Raw genomic sequence first — 18,416 nt, 5'->3', positions numbered from 1 at the left:
CGGAAATAAATTTCTTGGGATCCTATTTACTTCAAAACGAAGTCGGAAATAAATTTCTTGGGATCCTATTTACTTCAAAACTAAACTGGAAGAAACACAATGATTCAATAGTGACTAAAGCAGTTAAAAGTTTAAATTCCTTAAAAATTGTAAGTCACTCTCCTTGGGAACAAGACTCCAAAATTCTTTTACATTCAGCGACATCTCTTGTAAGATCAAGATTGACCTACGGTCAAGAAATCTTCTTTTCTGCTCCGCCGACATTTCTAAAGAAGCTGCGAATAATTGACAGTAAAGCTGTGAAACTGGCTTTAGGGGTACCTGTGCATACTAAGACCTCAGAAGCCTATTGCGGGTATTCTACCACTAGAAGAAATCAGAAAATTAAGTTCTGCTAAATACATTGTGAGATGTACAGCAGTGGATGATTTTAAGGAATTAAATATTAGGTCTGATATTGACTTTTCAAAAAAATGCACAAAATAATTCACATCTGCAAACCATTCGTACATATGTGTCAGATATTTCAAATTCTTCAGCCATTGATTTACATGAAATGGCACCTCGTGTTCTGGTGCCACCTGTCCCTCCCTGGGAGTTAACAAAAGCAAACTTCAATATATGTGCTTATGACAGAACAAAAGGAGAATCACCACATATAATAGCAGCATATGTCAGAATTGAATTAGAAGAAAATTTTGATTATCATTTAAAAGTTTACACTGATGGCTTGGTCCTGGATGATAGCAGTGCAGGATCTGCTTTTGTCATTCCTGGCCTAAAAACAGAAAAATCATATTATTTAGGTAAGGGACATTCAATTTTTACAGCTGAATTGGTGGCCATCCTTATGGCTTTAAATCATCTTGTTGATATACCAATGATAGTAAGTAATATCCTATTTTGTGTTGATTCTCAATCTGTTTTAGAATATTTGCTCCTTCTTGAGAATAATCAGAGAAGATTTATTGTTTGAAATTAGGTATTTATTGCACTCCCTATTTGTGAAGGGTACAAATGTTGATTTTTGTTGGATACCATCCCATACTGGATTCCTTTATAACGACCAAGCAGACAGGGCAGCAAAAAGGGGAGCAAAGAATCATACAGATAGTATAAAAGTATATTGCCCATTGTCATACAAGGAAATAAGCAATATACTAGAAAGAGACTTTTATAGGTGCTTGAATTCAAGTCTGAAACCTCGTCAGTTGACTCTCTCAGACTTTGGTCCGATTCACAGACCAATTCTGAGTTTAACTTTCAGACTATTATCAAATTTAATTACGGACCAAGTATTGTTCTAATGTCAAGTCCATATGCTTTAGTAACCTTTCAATTAAGCATATGATTTTTTACTGTAGCTTGATGAAGCCTTATGTACACGAAAGTGTGTCTTCACAAGTGACTGAGAACGTTGATGTTTTTGACTTTTTGCATTCATTATCAGTTGTTTCGCTTGTCAGTTTAACGACTTCTCTTTTACGAAGTCCTTTGAATAATTTCCTGTAATTGTATTTAGAATTTTTTTTTCAAATTTCACCCTCATTTCACCCTCATTTGCCCAGTTTCCCCCAACCCTCCATTCATTCACATCTCCCACCCCTTCTAACCGATAATACTCAAATGTATTCATAAATACTTTAACAGAATGTCTTCAATCATAGACATATGTGACGGGACATCAAACAAAATTCCTCCTGGTGGCTGGCTAAGTTGTTAGCTGCTCGTCAGTGAATAAGAGCTCTGGAAGCCTTGTGTCTCGAACTCGAATATTTTACTGAGGTTAAAATGATAAGTTCCAAGCTTCTTTTCACCATGTCTCACAACTATAAAATGATGATGATGATGATGATGATGACTATGTAAGTTTATATTGCGCCTATTCTCCAAATAGGGTTCTACGCGCTTTACAAAAACGAGTACACACACACACACACACACACGCGCGCGCGCGCGCGCGCACGCACGCACGCACAGACGCACATATGCACATGCACAGACGCACATACAGACAAGAAGTACACAGTGAGAACGATGGGTTGGGGCAGTGATTTCTACGTTAGTTTTAAAGAAGTGGGTTTTCTGGAAAGACTTAAATGAAGTGGAAGAAGAAGAGTTACTGATCTGCACAGGAGTTGGTTCCAAACAGCTGGGTCATGAAAAGAGTGACAGAAGGACAGAGGGGATGCTAAACAGACGAGTATCAGAAGGAGAACGGAGCTGACGGGATGGGATGTTTATGTGGATCATACATGTAACATGTCTTGGGCCACTGCCAGAAATAGTCGAGAAAATGACAATGATGATTTTTGAAATAATCAAAAACAAAACAAACGCAGTGGAAATAAGAAGAACAATACGAAAATGACGAAGGAGGAGGAGGAAAAAGACAATAACAATGAAAGAAAAAGAAACGAAGAATGAAAGAAAGAAAACACCAACGAATCGATGAATCATACTCAGAACCTAAAAGATTATTAAAAAAAATGAATAAATAAAAAAAAATTTTTTAACCCAAATCAAGTGATCAGTTCAAAAGGACATTTTAGACCAATTTGTCTACAGGTTGTTTGTGCAGGTAACTTTGACACGATGATCACTATCGCCCAGTAATCAGAGAAAGGGAGGTAGAAAGAGAGAGAGAGAGTACAAGATCGGCATGTCGTTTTTTTAAGGTTTTATTCACGTCTTAAGTAACATACACCAAAATTAAGAAATAGCATGTCTTTGCATGTGTAGTCCGAATGTTTCTGCATAATGTTTCTGCCCTTTCATCTGCACACTTTTAGCGGCATTACCGCCAACGCCGCTGACTCAGTCTCCCATACACTGCCACACCAAGGCTTGTCTGTTATCGCCCCAGTGGCGACATTTCACAGTGTCTGCCACCGTTGGTTTGCCATAAGGTTAAACACCACAGGAAATGCACTGGTTATGATTCACTTCGGTGGTGTTTAGAATTGCCTGTTCAGTTTCAACATACGCAAGACATCACTTAAGCCCTCCTTCCCCCACCCCACCCCCACTGACGACAGTAATCACTTTGTCACGGAGCAGTACTGAGAGTGAGCGTCCCCCATTTAGTATGGACCATAACCACGTACTTCCCCCACAGTCCCACTGGTCTGCCGACACGAAAGACTTTGACAGTCACTCACCACAAGTATTGTCAGGAAATTCAGCAACACTTCCAAAGACACAAGTGCATGGTTTTGAATATGCACTCTCTATCTTCCCATCAAAGGCCGTAGCACCCATTGTGTAGGGGCCGGTAATGGAACAAAAAAGCCCATCTGTGATACAAAATCTCGATGTCCTACTGAGGAAGAAAACGGATCTTGTGGTCGAATTCCACTGGAAAAACTGAATCTTGACACATTCGCCTGACAACAGGTGTTATTGCTAAAAGGCACTGTACAACTTTACATTCTGAGTAGTCAGACTATCTAGTGAGATTTTTGTTTTGTTTTGCAGCAGAAACGAACATGTTACAGCGTTCGGGTTTTTCTATTTTTGTAGAGGCGGACAGGTGATGAAAGGGCCACACACCTCTGGTGTCCAGACGCAAACGGGAAGCCCCGTCACCGCCAGCCACCCCCCCAACACTGTCGTGACCCCGCTCATAGTGACCCCCTCCTCTACTGGTCCACACCATGTCTGTGCCGATATTCGAGACAGCTCCAGGTAAAAGACGTATTTTGTTACGAAATAAAATTAGGGAATTTTGACTGCATTTTTGACACTTTAAGATGGTCTGTTGTGTATATTGAAGTTTTTTCAGCATTTTACACAAATTCAAAATAATTTCTTGTGTATTCTTGAAAGGATCTTTCCCTGGCAATGTTGAAAATAAGAAAAGTATAATGATCACGTGTCCTGTGATTCAGTATGATTTTACTTGTTTATTTGTTCAGATAATAATGAAATTAAAGCCTATTCTGCAGATCATCAATGGAATCTTTCAAATGATTGTTTTATCAAAATGTTGTCACAACTATGGCCCACGCAATTCCTGTTTTATTTGACCACACACACACACACACACACACACACACACACACACACACACACGTCAGTCTGGATTCTCCTGTCGTGTCCGACGGATGAGCAGGCGGGCAGGCCATCCACTGATGTGGGTCCTCATGTGGGAATGAAGACCAATACCTGAGGCACAAGGCCGTCCACAGACGCTGCATGGAATGGAGTCCAGCAAGGATTGACCCCATTTTCTCCGATTCCTTTTTTCCTGGATGGTGGCTGCTCTGTTGCACTCGAATGTCTTTGTGCCTTGGATACACCGTTGCTTTCACATTTTTTTCTTGTGCGCTTAGAATTGACTTCATCAAGATTTTGCGCCTTATAAACAGTAGTAGTAGTAGTATTTTTATGTATTTATCTCTTTTTTTTCTCAAGGCCTGACTAAGCGCATTGGGTTACGCTCCTGGTCAGGCATCTGCATGGCAGATGTGGTGTAGTGTATATGGATTTGACCGAACGCAGTGACGCCTCCTTGAGCTGCTGATACTGATACTGTCAAGGACAACATTTTCCTAGGGAGCAGTGTTGTTGTTGCAAGCTTCTGAGGTTGGTCTTCGAGGTATCTTTGTATCTCTTGAGAGGCCTTCCTTGGTCACGTTGTCCTTCCTTCAGTTGTCCATAGAGCAGCATCTTTGGAATTCTGCTGTCCTCCATATGCACAGTGTGTCGGAGTTGACTTTTGATGAGTATACACTCAATGCTGGGTAGGCCACACTACTTCTGGACCTGTAGGTTGGACACTCTGTCTTGCCATCTGATGCTGCATATCTTGCGCAAGCATCGTTGATGGAACTGTTCGAGTTGGGTGGATGCGTCGGCGTTACGTGGTCCAAGTCTCACAACAGTAGAGGAGAGCACTCAGAACCACAGCTCTTTACACGGCAACCTTTGTGTGCAATTTGATGCCATGGTCTTCCCACAGATTCTTTTGAGAGTCTGCCAGAGGCAGAGAGCTGGCCTTTGAGATGCGCAACATCACTTCTGCATCCAGAGATCCGTTGCTGCTTATAGTATTGCCCAAATAGCAGAACTTGTCCTCAGTTTTTATTTCTGTTGTTGATGACGACAGGTGGTGGTGGAGCACGAGCAGCTCCCAACGGTGAAGGCTGGAAATGGCCTCGGTCTCGCCAAGACTGACTGTAAGTCCAAAGCGTTGACAGGCCCTTGCAAAGCGATCCGTGATGCACGGGATGCCTTCATGGCTGTGCGCGGCCAGTGCACAGTCATCAGTAAAGAAGAGCTCTCTCAGAAGGTCCTCAAATACTTCAGTCGGCCAGAAGTCGTCGAAGGTTAAAGAGTTTGCCATGTGAACGAAATTGGATGTATGCCTCCTTGTCACAGTCCCGAAATGCGTCAATCAGCATTGCAGCAAACAGAATGGAAAAGAGGATGGGGGCTAAAACACATTCCTGTTTCACTCCGCTTTTCACTAGAAATGGGTCAGAGGTATCTCCGTTTTCTTGCAACCTCGCCTGCATGTCATCATGGAATGAAATGATCAGTGAGATGAGCATTTCCAGGCAACCAACCTTATGAAGGATCTTACACAAATCCGTCCGATTAACGGTGTCGAAGGCCTTGGTGAGATCAACTAACACCATGTGTAGCTCCTGTTTCTGGTTTCGACACTTCTCCTGTAGCTGGCGAACAGCAAACATCATGTCGCTTGTGCCCCTGCCTGCGCGAGACCCTCACTGTGATTCAGGGATGATGGAGTCTGCTATGTGGGTGATGAATCTCTTCAGGATTGCCCTGGCAAGAATCTTACCCTGCGATGCACAAGGGGGGAAATCCCACGATGATTGTCACAGGACGCTTGATCACCCTTTCGCTTGTAGATATGTACAATGGAGGCGTCTTTGAAGTCTTGGGGCACTTTTCCCATATCTTGAATCATCCTGTTCATCAAAGAAACGATCGTCACTATTCATGCAAATCAGGCAGCAAATTTCATCTTGCAACAAAGAGGGCAGTATCATGAATAATGTTTTGACTCGTTAGAACAAATGGAGTAACTGTATTTATTGGATGTGTTTATTATGTAGATTTTTGTTGTCGTTGTTTTTATTCGCGATTCAATGTTAATATAATGTGTGTTGTGTGTACGTGGTCTGTATGTGTGTGTGTGTGTGTGTGTGTGTGTGTGTGTGTGTGTGTGTGCAGCGTGGTGGATAATGTTTGCTATACCGTGGTGGGGAGGAATCCAACTAACAACCCATCTTCCCATCCCTCGAATGTGAGTATTACCCACACTGCAATATACCCTTCTTTTTGTTTTAAGACCTCTGACCATGCTTCTTTTTAACACCAAACTATTGCCGTGTCTTTATTTTGTTCCCTTTGTTTTCGTCATAATAACAGCTGATGTCTGTCTCAAGTCTTCTCTGTACCCTTCTCTCTGTTCCTTCTCTTTTTTCTTATTCTCTTTGTAGTGATTGTTTTTGTTTTTTCTCTGTGTGTGTGAGTTTTTTTCATGACTGCTTTCCGTAACGCAGGAAAGTTACTTCTGACACATAATGTTCACACACTTCCCCGACTGTATAATTTTGTAATAGATTATACGGACAACAATATTATTAAAAAAAAAGAGAAAAAAGACATAAAAACAAAAGTAAACAAATATCCCGACAAAAATGGATACTGGATGCGATTAAAACATTTGTAAGTTGACCATAAATGAACATCTATGTCCTCAAATTACTGTTTTATATATCGGTAAAAACTTCACTTATATTTGAATTGTATATACTGCAGCTTAGCTATATACTCTTCTGTTAAATATATATATTTTTAGATATTGTCTAAAAACAACAAACCCGAGGGTGACACTGTGCATTTTGCATTTCTAAAAGAAATAATCGGGACATAGAATGATAAAGTATTGTAGTGATTGACAATTTCCGTTTTCAGATTGCCAGCACTTTTGTCTGACCAGTGCTTGTCACTATCACATTTTAAGGTTTTGTTCCAGTGGGAATGACTTTTTCTTTTTCACTTTTGTACACAAAGTGATATCGTTGTCTCTATCGCCGTCTCTGTGTGTGTCTGTCTGTCGAAGGTAAACTTAATTAACATTTTCTCAGCAACCGCAATTGATGAAGAAACCAAATTGGATAGGATGATTGATATCGATAACCTTTATGAGATGCTGCACATCAGCGCAGGTCATAATTCTTTATAAACGTTCCACCAATAATTAAACGTTTCACCTATCAGTCAATCAATTAATCAGTTCTGTTAATGTCCTCATAAAAAATACAATGAAAATTGGCTTGTGGGCGACAGAATTAAGTAGGACAATACATATTTAAACTAACGTTTTACATTGATAAAATTGTAGAGGTTATAGCACAATGAAAAAGCATTTTCAAGTCCAAATACACCAATATTACCACTTTTAGTTAACTCCTTAAAATAATGAACGCACATTTCTCCCCATAAAAGATACTTCATCAAAATGAGCGAAAGCATTTAACACGCCTCAATGTATAATTATATTAAGAATATTAACCATAATTGTCACGTATGCACACACATCCACACACACACACACTCTCTCTCTCTCCCTCTCTCTCTCACTCACACACACACACACACACTCTCTCTCTCTATCTCTCCCTCTCTCTCTCTCTCACTCACTCACACACACACGTGCGCGCACGCAAGCTCACTGAGCAGGACAGCACAAACCTTGACATTCTGTTCAACAAGTTTGCTGAACACACTGCTCCTAAAATGAATTATGTGTTTTCACGCTACAAATTCCCAGAAAGAAGACAGCATCAAGGAGAAACATTTGAAACATTTGTCACTGACCTTCGGAACTTTGTCAAGGACTGTAATTATGACAAACCGTCTGAGATGGTTCGTTGCAGAATCGTTTCTGGGGTATTTTTACAAGATATTCGTGAAAAAAAAACTTCTTAGGGAAGGTGATGCACTTACTATGGAGATTGATTGATTGATTGATTGATTGAATCTTTAATGGGTAAAGAATTAGGCACAGTAAAGGCCTTTTTACAATTCTGCCCATTTAACGACATGAAACATAAAAATAGAGAACGACACAAAACATAAAAAATAAAGAAATAAATTGAAATAAAATAATAAGAACGACGAATACGAATAGTAACTGGAATAGTCTATTAAAGGTAACAAAGCGATGAAAACTGGAACAATTGGTACATTACATGTACGTACGTACGTACACACACACACACACACACACACACACACACACACACACACACACACACAATTATAAAACAAGCAAACAAAGACATACGTACACATTCTAGCCTACAACACTCAAACACACACGCGCACTTACTGTTCACTCATACACATACATGCAATTTTTCATTCATCATGGCATGGCAGGTAGTGGACTGAATACAAGCAAGCATTTGCAAAAGGAGAGGGCCATCGAGCTAGCAGTCACATATGAAACAGCACAACAATGCCTGAAATATATGACCATCACTGCCACTCCAAATAGCGTAGACGCTATCAAACAAAAGAGGCAGCATGCACCAAAGCAACAGAATTTTCAGGAAGACAAGAGAATACAACACAGTCACCATGAAGTCATCGACTGTCAGAACCTGAGGGGTGCGAACACAAACGGGGAGAGTGCTCAGCATCTGGTCAGATATGCAAGAGATGTCACAAACTCAACCACGTGGCAAATATATGTCGCAGCAAGCCAAAAGTAGTGCATAGCATCAAATAAGATGATGACCCATCACTATTTGTCGATGCGATCACCAGTGGTGTAGAGCCTCCAGACACTGCGTTTGCTGTCATTACTTCCAGCACAGGGAAAGATATCCGTTTCAAAATTGACACTCGTTCACAAGTCAGTGTCATACCAGCATCTGTATATGTAAAAATGTGTGAGGCACCACCATTAAAAACAAGCTCTAGCAAGACATTCAGCTACAGTGAACAGAGAATACCAGTCACAGGCGACATCTTCATGGAATGCAAATACAAAGAACGTTCTTATACAGGTGTATTCCACGTTGTTGATACACCTCCAGCTTCACAGCACATTCTTGGTCTGCCAGCAAGTTTAGAGCTCAAACTCATTCAGCTTGTCTTGTTTGTCGATTTCAACTCTTCATTGACAAAGAATACATCGAAATCTCCGTTGACAAAACCACTGTTAACGAAGAGTACAAACACCTCTTTTCAGATCTTGACGATCTTGAAGGCGAAATCATTGTACATTTGGAAGAAAAGACAACGCCTGATGTCCACCCTCCACGCCGTGTACCACACGCTATCAAACAGAGACTGAAGGAAGAGCTGGATAAGATGTAAACCAGTGGAGTCGTCGACAAAGTTACTACTCCAACAGACTGGATGAATTCACTTAACGTTGTTGAAAAAGAGAATGGGAAGCTGAGAATCTGACTTGATCCAAGGGACTTAAATGCTGCCATCAAGAGACCTCACTAACCTATGTCTACCCGTGAAGATGCACATGTCAAGTTGACTGGTGCAAAGTATTTTCTCCAAGCTTGACGCAGTTTCGGATTACTGGCAACTGAAGCTGGATGATGAATTATCCTATTACACTTGTCACAGCCCCCGCCCTTCCCAGACTAACTAACGACCGGACAACACAAACACAGAGACACAGAAAAGTTCAGCTCGGTTCTTTACTTGTGATCACCCGAATAAATCAAACACACAAAGATTACTCCCATCTAACTAAAGCATAGTTCCATTTCAGTTTCAACACTTCATGATTATATGTAGTCAAATGTGGTATCAGTTCATCTCAGTGACACTACCAGAGTCCACCTGGCGCGAACTTCCCCCGACAGTTGAAGATCGATGTCATTCGTAGACTCGAGGGTTAAGGTAGGATGGGGTGAGAGGGAAAATGGGAAAGGGGCGCTAGAAGTGGGAGTGGAAGTGGGCATGAGGAAAATCCGAGGAGGACAAACCAGAAGGGAAACGAAGACTGTTGCGTTGTTGATCCTGGAGTTCCGTTGAAGGCAGTGGCACAAGGGGAAAAGCTCACCTGGAAATCTGTAACAATGATTCCCAGTCTCTGTAGATTATGCTGTCTTACACTTTCAAAAAACGTTCCACCTACCCTCCATCCCTTCCTTAAGTAATATGCATTACACTTATCAGGGTAGAAAGGGGATATCCTATTACCTACAACCACTTCCACACAAAAGCTACAAACATGAAAACTACATGAACCGTTTGTTATATTTTCCCCTATAATTAAAGGGTTAAACCACAGACATTCCGAAAGAGCCCTTCACAAAGAACTCCAAATGACGATACGTCAGCCTTGTGCCTATCCTGCTGGTTTCGAAAAATATAAAATCACAAACTCAGATCTCATTTCCATTACCACAAAATGTTTTGGAAAATTTAGACTGTCGTTAGGTACAGTTTTCATTATAAGAAAAACAAATTTGATACAGAGCTGAATACATGGCAAAATATCACACCTAAATACAACACAAATTCACTAATTCCCCAAATATCTAGGAATAAAAGAGTGCTGGAATTAAAAGATTTCCGATAAAGACATTCCCCTAACCTTACAAACGCCCAATACCTAATTCATTCAGCTTCATGTCAACAAAAGTCACGTCACTAATTTAACATTACAAAGACAAACGTACGACCCCTCACCTGTCAACAGCTAAATACAGAGGCACACCATTGGCTTAGGATGAAAACACAGAACCGCACACAGAAAGAAGGGGGTGACAAGAAAAACACCCCACTACTTCTGTCTGACGGCACCCAACAGCTCACACGCTGGAACGGTGACCCGTCTCTTGAGAGAGCTTGGCATCAACAGCAAAGTGGAATCTTTCCATCCCAACTACATAAATTTCTGAACTTGACTCAGAGTCCAAAATGTCCAAGAGAAGGAACAGGCCGGCCACACACATATCCCAAGAGATGCATGTGCATACGCTCGGCATTAAACTGAACATTCACACGAAGGAGAGAGGGTAGTGAAGGAGAGAGAGAGGGGGGAGGGGGGGGGCGGAGAAGGGAGAGGGAAAGGGGGAGAAGGGAAGGAGAAGAGAGGTGCACTCGAACACATGCACAACGAACGCCACAAGCCGTGACAACACAACGTTTAACGCTCCTTTTGGAAGGTACTTTGGTACTTATTTGACCATTTGGTCTCATCAGTGCGCAAGGTGAAATTCAACGCAAGGTGGATGAAATCTTTGAGGGTCTTCCAGACGTCACACCTTTAGTTGATGACGTACTCATCTCAGGAAGGACACGGCAAGAGCATGATGATGTACTCATCTCAGGAAGGACACGACAAGAGCATAACAGAAAACTTACGAGCTGCATTTGAGCGTGCCGGTTCCAAAAACTTGAAACTGAACTCAGACAAGCTGGTTGTGGGAGCAACTTACGTCCAATATTTTGGACACATAGTTTTTATCTGAAGGCTTGAAACCAGATGCAGCCAAAGTTATAGCGGTGCAAGGTATGTCACCACCAAACAATAAAAAGGAGATCCAAAACATCCAAATTTGCACCACAACTGTCCGAGATAACCAAACCCATGCGAAATCTACTCAAGGACAAAACAGAGTTTATCTAGGACCACAAGCAAGACGAAGCATTGAAGAAAGCCAAAGTAATCCAGAGTCAACCTGTACTCGCTTACTTTTACCCTAGCAAACCCATCTCACTCCAGGTCGGTGCTAGTAAATATGGAGTCGGAGCTGCGTTCTTCCAAGATGGAAAACCAATAGCATTTGCATCAAAGAGCCTCAGAAAATCAGACGAAAAGTACGCACAGATAGAAAAAGAACTGCAAATGATTCCACCAGTACATCTATACACACAAGATCATGGTCCAGACAGATCACAAACCGTCAGAAAGCATCATGAAGAAGCCTCATGTTTTCATCCCTGTCACAGACGCATTGTCACGCAAGTTCTTGCCAGTTGAAGCAGTCGATCAGTCAACTGAAGATCTTGATGTCCAGGTCCATACCATCATTCCTAGCCTGCCCGTCTCAGTAAGATGGAATAGATACGTCTTGACACATCAGAGGACTCTCAGATCCAAAACCTTAAAGTGGTTGTGCAAGAAGGTTAGCCTCGACATCGACAAGACTGCAAGAAAGCAATTCTGAATTAATAATGATAATAATGGATACTTATAGAGTACACTGTCCAGAAATCCGTTCTAGGTGTTTCACAAACACTTGTTAACATAACACATCAGCGTTACGTACACTCATCAAAATGTGACTAACAAACTAAATACACACACACACACACACACACACACACACACACACACACACACACATTTTAACATACACATGTACATTGCAGCCACCCTCCACACATTCAGTCTCAGAACACATCTTTTTAATTTGTATCTTTCTAAGTAGAGCTTTTCCATTCTGTGTATGCTTGCTGTGCTTTGATCGCTGGACGTGCTCTTGGAGTTGATTTGCGTGCATTAGTGATGATTTTATTGTGGTTCTGTGAGTCCTGGTTCCTTGGCGGATGTTTTGACTAGGGTAAATGTGATGTGTTTTATCTTGCTGTGATTTGGGGCCTTTGTGATGTGAGACTACGATTTTACATCATATGTGTGTGTATGTATGTATGTGTATATGTATGTGTGTATATGTATACTTATTAGATATATGTAGCCGTGCTCCGAGTGGTTATTCAAGGGTACGGCACAAAAGACATAACTGAATGACTGATTGAATGAAAGGATAGACAAGATCCCACGCACAGGCCAGGAACATATAGAGGCCAGTCACAAATGGGTTTTTCTGTTGTTTTATTTACAATAGTTATAAACTAAAGGAGAAGAAATAAAGAAGAATAGAAGACTAGAACTAAGAGAAGAAATAATGAGAAGACAATGAGAAGAAGACAGTGCCTGGAATGACATAAACAAATGTCATAAGCACAACATGTTGGCACAAGTGAACAGTAAAGCACATGTATACATATTACATGTAAAGACTATCACTCGGATTTTGCATATGTCTGAAGACCAAACACTGACATCAAATGACATTCCTAATACATTTAAATGGTGCAGTTAAAGTGACTGAAGCAATGCTGACTTGGTGAAAGTACACCGACAGTATAGATTAAGTAAAGCTTATACTGTGTCAAAGTAACTCAAATGAATCAGTTTATCATGTTGCACTATACTGGAGTAAGCTGTATAGGAGAGAGCATGACAACTAAATTACAATTAACAGACTGATACATATCAGGTTGTTTTAACCAATAACCTCTTAGAGTACTGAGCACAATGTAGCAGTACAATTGATATCAGCATGTAAAATAATACATGAATAATAAACAAGATAATAGAATCAGTGGCTTTGATATTATACTGGCAAACTGATAGACCAGATAGTAAGTGAAGCATCATCATGGCTTAACCATTAAGTGGTGAATGAACTTTACGCACTCACTAGAACATTCTGGAACAAACTATCTGTGTCCAGAGACGTCACTGACTGTGACGTTAAGAAGAGTCAAGTGGACTACTGCTCCGAGCATATGACGACATGGCGATTATTTAGATCAATCATAGCCGATCTGTGACTAACATGTCAAAGCAATAACTGAACAAAGAATTAACTGAACAAAGCAATAACTGAACATACTCGTATGAACACAAGTACTGTGTCGAACAATACAATTTACAAATCAACACATTCTACACACTAGTACTTACAGCGATACGTAGCGAGTTGTCAGCCGTTGTGGGGACACACACGACACAACACACTGCTCGCGACACAGCAAGAGAGAGAGAGAAAGCAGGCTCTGGTCAGATGACTGACCAGGTATGAAATGACCACTCATCCCTCACTGTGCCAATTTATGCAAGTTTAGCGGACTGCAAAGGCCGTCACGTGTGCTTGCGAGCAGATCGTCACTAATCACGGAGAATCCGATGACAATTGTGTTTGTTTAAAGGTGTTCATATATATATATATATATATATATATTATATATATATATATATGTCTGTGTGTGTGTGTGTGTGTGTGTGTGACATAGTTTGAAGTATGTAGATTTTAGCCGGCATGATGTGAGATAGACTGAAATATGTATTTTAGCAAATGTGATGTGAGACTATGTCTATTTATTTATTTTATTCTATTTTATTTTATTTCATTTTTATTCTACTTTATTTTTTATACATATTTTTATGTCACTTAGTCTTAAACTTGTAAATCTTATTGTAAAGCGCGGTGAGCCCCATTTGAGATGGGGGTACTGCGCTGTATAAACCTGCATAAGCCTGCATGTTAACTGTATAAACCTGCTGAGGGAAGAGGTTGAATTTTTAGACCAGATTTGAAAGAGGCGAGGGAGTCAGAATGGCGGAGGTTATCAGGGAGCTTGTTCTACATCTTTTGCAATGAAAAGAAAACGATCTGTGTCCACAAGTCTTACTTCTGACGTAAGGTATCATGGGAAGTCAAGGAAGAACGGAGCTGGCGAGACGGAGTATAGATATGGAGGAGTTCAGAAAGATACTTTGGGCCAGATCCGTTGACTGCAGAAAAGGTCAGAGTGGATAGCTAATAGTCTATGCGATCAGAAACTGGCAGTCAGTAGAGAGACTGAAGGAGAGGAGAAACATGGTCAAATTCAGATCTGCAAATGAGTCTGGCAGCGTTATTCTGATTTCGTTGAATTCTGTCCAGCATACGTTTGGTAAGGCCAGCCAAAAGAGAATTGTAGTAACCCAATCTTGACAGAACTGAAGCTCATACAAGTGTCTTGGTTGCATCAGTTGAGAGATAGTGACGGATAGACCTGATTCTACGCAGTTTCAGATAGGCAACTTTACAGATATTCGAAATGTGCTATTGGAAGGAGAGAGACTGGTCTATGATTACGCCAAGACTGCGAATCGAAGGAGAAAGTGAAACAGGTGTGCTATAGAATATATTCAGGAAAGGGAAGATGCTGAGTAAACTTTTTTGGACAGGCTATCATAAATCCAGTCTTATCGTCGCTTAGTTGCAGCTTATTGAGTCATCCAGTTGTTGAAACTTCCGTGATGAAATCTCCATCATCGACGGCATTATTTTCAGAGGTCAGGAGATCTTTGTTCCTACATCACTCAGACCAGAGATGTTGGATAAGATCTACACAGGACATGTTTAGATTGAAAAAACAACAACATTAAACCTCTTTTGGCCACGCATGGCAACTGATATTCAGAACAAAGTTGCCTCTTGACCAATCTGCACCCCACCAGAACATTAAATCCCCGTGAACCAATGAAACCTCATGAGATTCCCAATCGCCCCTGGCAAAAAATTGGACACGGACCTATTCACTGCGGACAACAGACAGTATCAATAACGTTTGACAACTATAGCGGTTATTTTGAAGTGGATGAACTGACCAGCACCACCTCAAACGCAGTTGTTATAAAACTTTCCGTCCAATTTTCATCTGAAGAATTTGCAAGGTTTGCACAAAACTGGGATTTCAAACGTACCACTAGCAGTTCAGGCTTTCCACAATCAAACGGACTGGTTGAAAAAACAATACAGACCATGAAGAACAGTTTCAAATGTGCAAAAGCTGAAGGTGGAAATGCTTTACTGAGTATCTGTGGATGGACTTGCATCCCCTGCCCAACTCATCATGGGTCGTCAGCTCAGACTTGTTCTACAACTACCTCCAGACTCCTGGAACCTAAGTGTGACCTGAAGTGGTCACAACCAAGCGTCAACACTTTCAAACCTCACATAAAAAAAACAACCAGCCACCTGTTAGAAAGGGCGATAATGTACATGTGGAACTGATCAAAGAAGAAGATTGAAAACCAGCCCAGGTCATTGCCCCAAGCAGCACTCCCAGGTCATTCTCAGTGCAGACAAAAGATGGTCAGATCTACAGAAGAAACCATCGGCACCTCAGACATGCTGTGCAAACACGCCGGCACACACAACCACCGGTCAGTCACCTGGTCCCCGTAGCCATCCGAATGCTGTACAACACCCACCAAAACTCTCAACCAACCAGCCACAGACAACCCGGTCTGGAAGAAGAGTGAAACCACCCCAGAGACTTGATGAATGCATCGACTGTGCCAGAGACATTTTCCCACAAACCATTTTCACATAAAAATTAATGTCTATTTTTTTCTAGTTCTCAAAGAAAGGGGGATGTAGCATATATCCGGGTGTTAATTATCTGATGAGAAACCTTGTTCACGAATCCATAGTACATTTTAGTAACATCCCCTGAGTGTGGTGAGAGTTACGCCCGCTTGGCTTGTATCTATATCTATATCTGTATCTGTATCTATAAATGTTTCTGTGATACGAACTCAGATCTAAATTTGTGATCTACTCTGTACACAGATACACGGAACATATTACAATTATTATTAATATTCTGTTTGTATTTTCGCTCGCTTTCGGTGGTTGATATGATCGTTCATATTCATTATTTGGTAATTCTTCACATGCTTTCAAATGGGAATAAACTCCATCCATTTCAGTTCTCCCGCTCATCTTTTTCTCTCTTTTTCTGTTTTATTTGTTTGTCAGTTTCTCTTCCATCAAAAAAGAAACTAGAGGCAGAGAAAAACAATTCTTGCACAGTCTGGCTTAAAGAACAGTTACAACAGATGATTCACTGTTGTCTTGCAGGGAGGGAGTTTCAAGGATGGGACACCCCCGAAAGGTACAGACATCAAGTGTCGGAGTGGTGTCCCTTGTCAGCTGATTGTCCACACCAACAAACCCCCGTTACAGCCATGGTGAGAATCCCAGTGATACTTTCAGTTTCCTATGCAAAAAGAGTCGTTTTTAACCTTTGGACGATCTGTACACAAATTTAAACGGCATCTTTATTTTGTTGCCTTCGTGTATTATTTTTACCGTATTATTTTCCAACGATACTCCGTTCTTCTCTCTCTCTCTCTGTCTCTCTCAGTTTCTCAAGGTGTCACTTCGGACAAATCCGTATAAGCTGCACATCTACCAGGCAGATGTCTGACAACAGCATAACCCAATCCATTTGTCAGGCCTTGAGTGCAGGCATATATATACGTGTACCTATCGGGGGGGGGGGGGGGGGGGGGGGGATTTCGGCAACAGAATTTTGCTAGAGGACAACACTTGTTTGCATGACTTAGTTTTCAGTTTCGACATGTCATGCTGCACTCGGGATCTCAATTTATCGTCTCATCCGAAGGACTAGAAGCTCAGTTTGATTTTCCAGTCAAACGTAGGAAAAAGGGTCTGAATCAAGCCCATATCATGGACACCGTATGGTAGAAAGGCGTCTAAACCATTCTGTCACCTCTCTCTCCCTCTGTGTATGTGTGTGTGTCCACACACACACATTCATACACATATATGTATATATATATCACTCCATCTATCTGTATTTCCTGCCTCTTTATCTACTTGTGTACTGTGTACCTATATTCTCAAATGTAACCGTGCCTTCTTTACAATGCCACGATTTTTTTTCTTCTCCCATACTATATTTGCCGACTCATTTTCTAAACAAGATTTCGTCAGAGTCTGGCAGCTGTTCTTCTTTTGCTTACTTTCGTGCATGTACAAAGCTATGTTGGATTTTGTTTTATTTCGTTTTCTGCTATCCCATATTTCGTTTCGTTACAATGTTGCTATGACTCCCAGACTTGCCCGTCCTTTCCCGAAGCCACATTACACACAAAGCGAACGACGATTAATTTGGACTCAGTGGAATGCCTAGAAATTAAATTAGTAACAGAGAGAGAGGGGGGGGGGGAGTGGGGGTGGCATAAAACAAGTCCTGTTACTAGCAAGACAAAGGGACACATTTTCAGTCCATTACTGCTTTGTGCTTCCCATCAGCTTGTGAGCAGATTTCAGTTTGAAGGTGTCAAAGTGTGCTGATCTCTATACAACACCACATATCTGCTGTTGAAAAGGCAAGTACTTGACCTTGGCATGCACCCAAGGCATTGATCAGGCCTTGAAAGCCTAACCCAGGAATTGTCTTTGTATGCAGATAACTAAGGGGCACAGGGAAATAAACACAGCGATACAATATCGGCCACATGAGCTGGCACCATAGACCATCACTGTGACCAGACTTGCCATCAGCCACACTCATGGGCGCTTTGCAAGATCAGTGTTATATACATTCATATTCGTTAAAGTCAATGCGATTCTGTGAAAGTAATGATTGCAAACTACAAACTGGTTTCTAAAACCTGTTGACTTAAAACCAAGTGCGAAATCTCTCAGGCCAAGATGATAGTAGGCAGTTGTTTTCAGATGTTAAAGACAAAAGAATTCAAAAGTGGGAAATAACCATGAACCAACAATTTGATCAAATAA

General features: G+C 41.1%; 1 protein-coding gene across 3 annotated transcripts in view; it reads left to right on the top strand.

Moving 5' to 3' along the window:
* The window catches only part of LOC143280810 (uncharacterized), a 231,135-nt gene that overhangs the window by 199,318 nt on the left and 13,401 nt on the right, over positions 1 to 18,416 (top strand). For all 3 annotated transcript variants that reach the window (XM_076585503.1, XM_076585501.1, XM_076585502.1), the window contains exons 62-64: positions 3,523 to 3,687; positions 6,205 to 6,277; positions 16,728 to 16,837. In XM_076585503.1, coding sequence (XP_076441618.1) covers positions 3,523 to 3,687; positions 6,205 to 6,277; positions 16,728 to 16,837 — 348 coding nt within the window. The remainder of the gene's footprint in view (positions 1 to 3,522; positions 3,688 to 6,204; positions 6,278 to 16,727; positions 16,838 to 18,416) is intronic.

Source organism: Babylonia areolata, chromosome 4, assembly GCF_041734735.1.
Source record: "Babylonia areolata isolate BAREFJ2019XMU chromosome 4, ASM4173473v1, whole genome shotgun sequence".
In the NCBI taxonomy this organism is placed as follows: Eukaryota; Metazoa; Mollusca; class Gastropoda; order Neogastropoda; family Buccinidae; genus Babylonia; species Babylonia areolata.
This window is presented reverse-complemented; position numbering and strand designations above follow the sequence as displayed.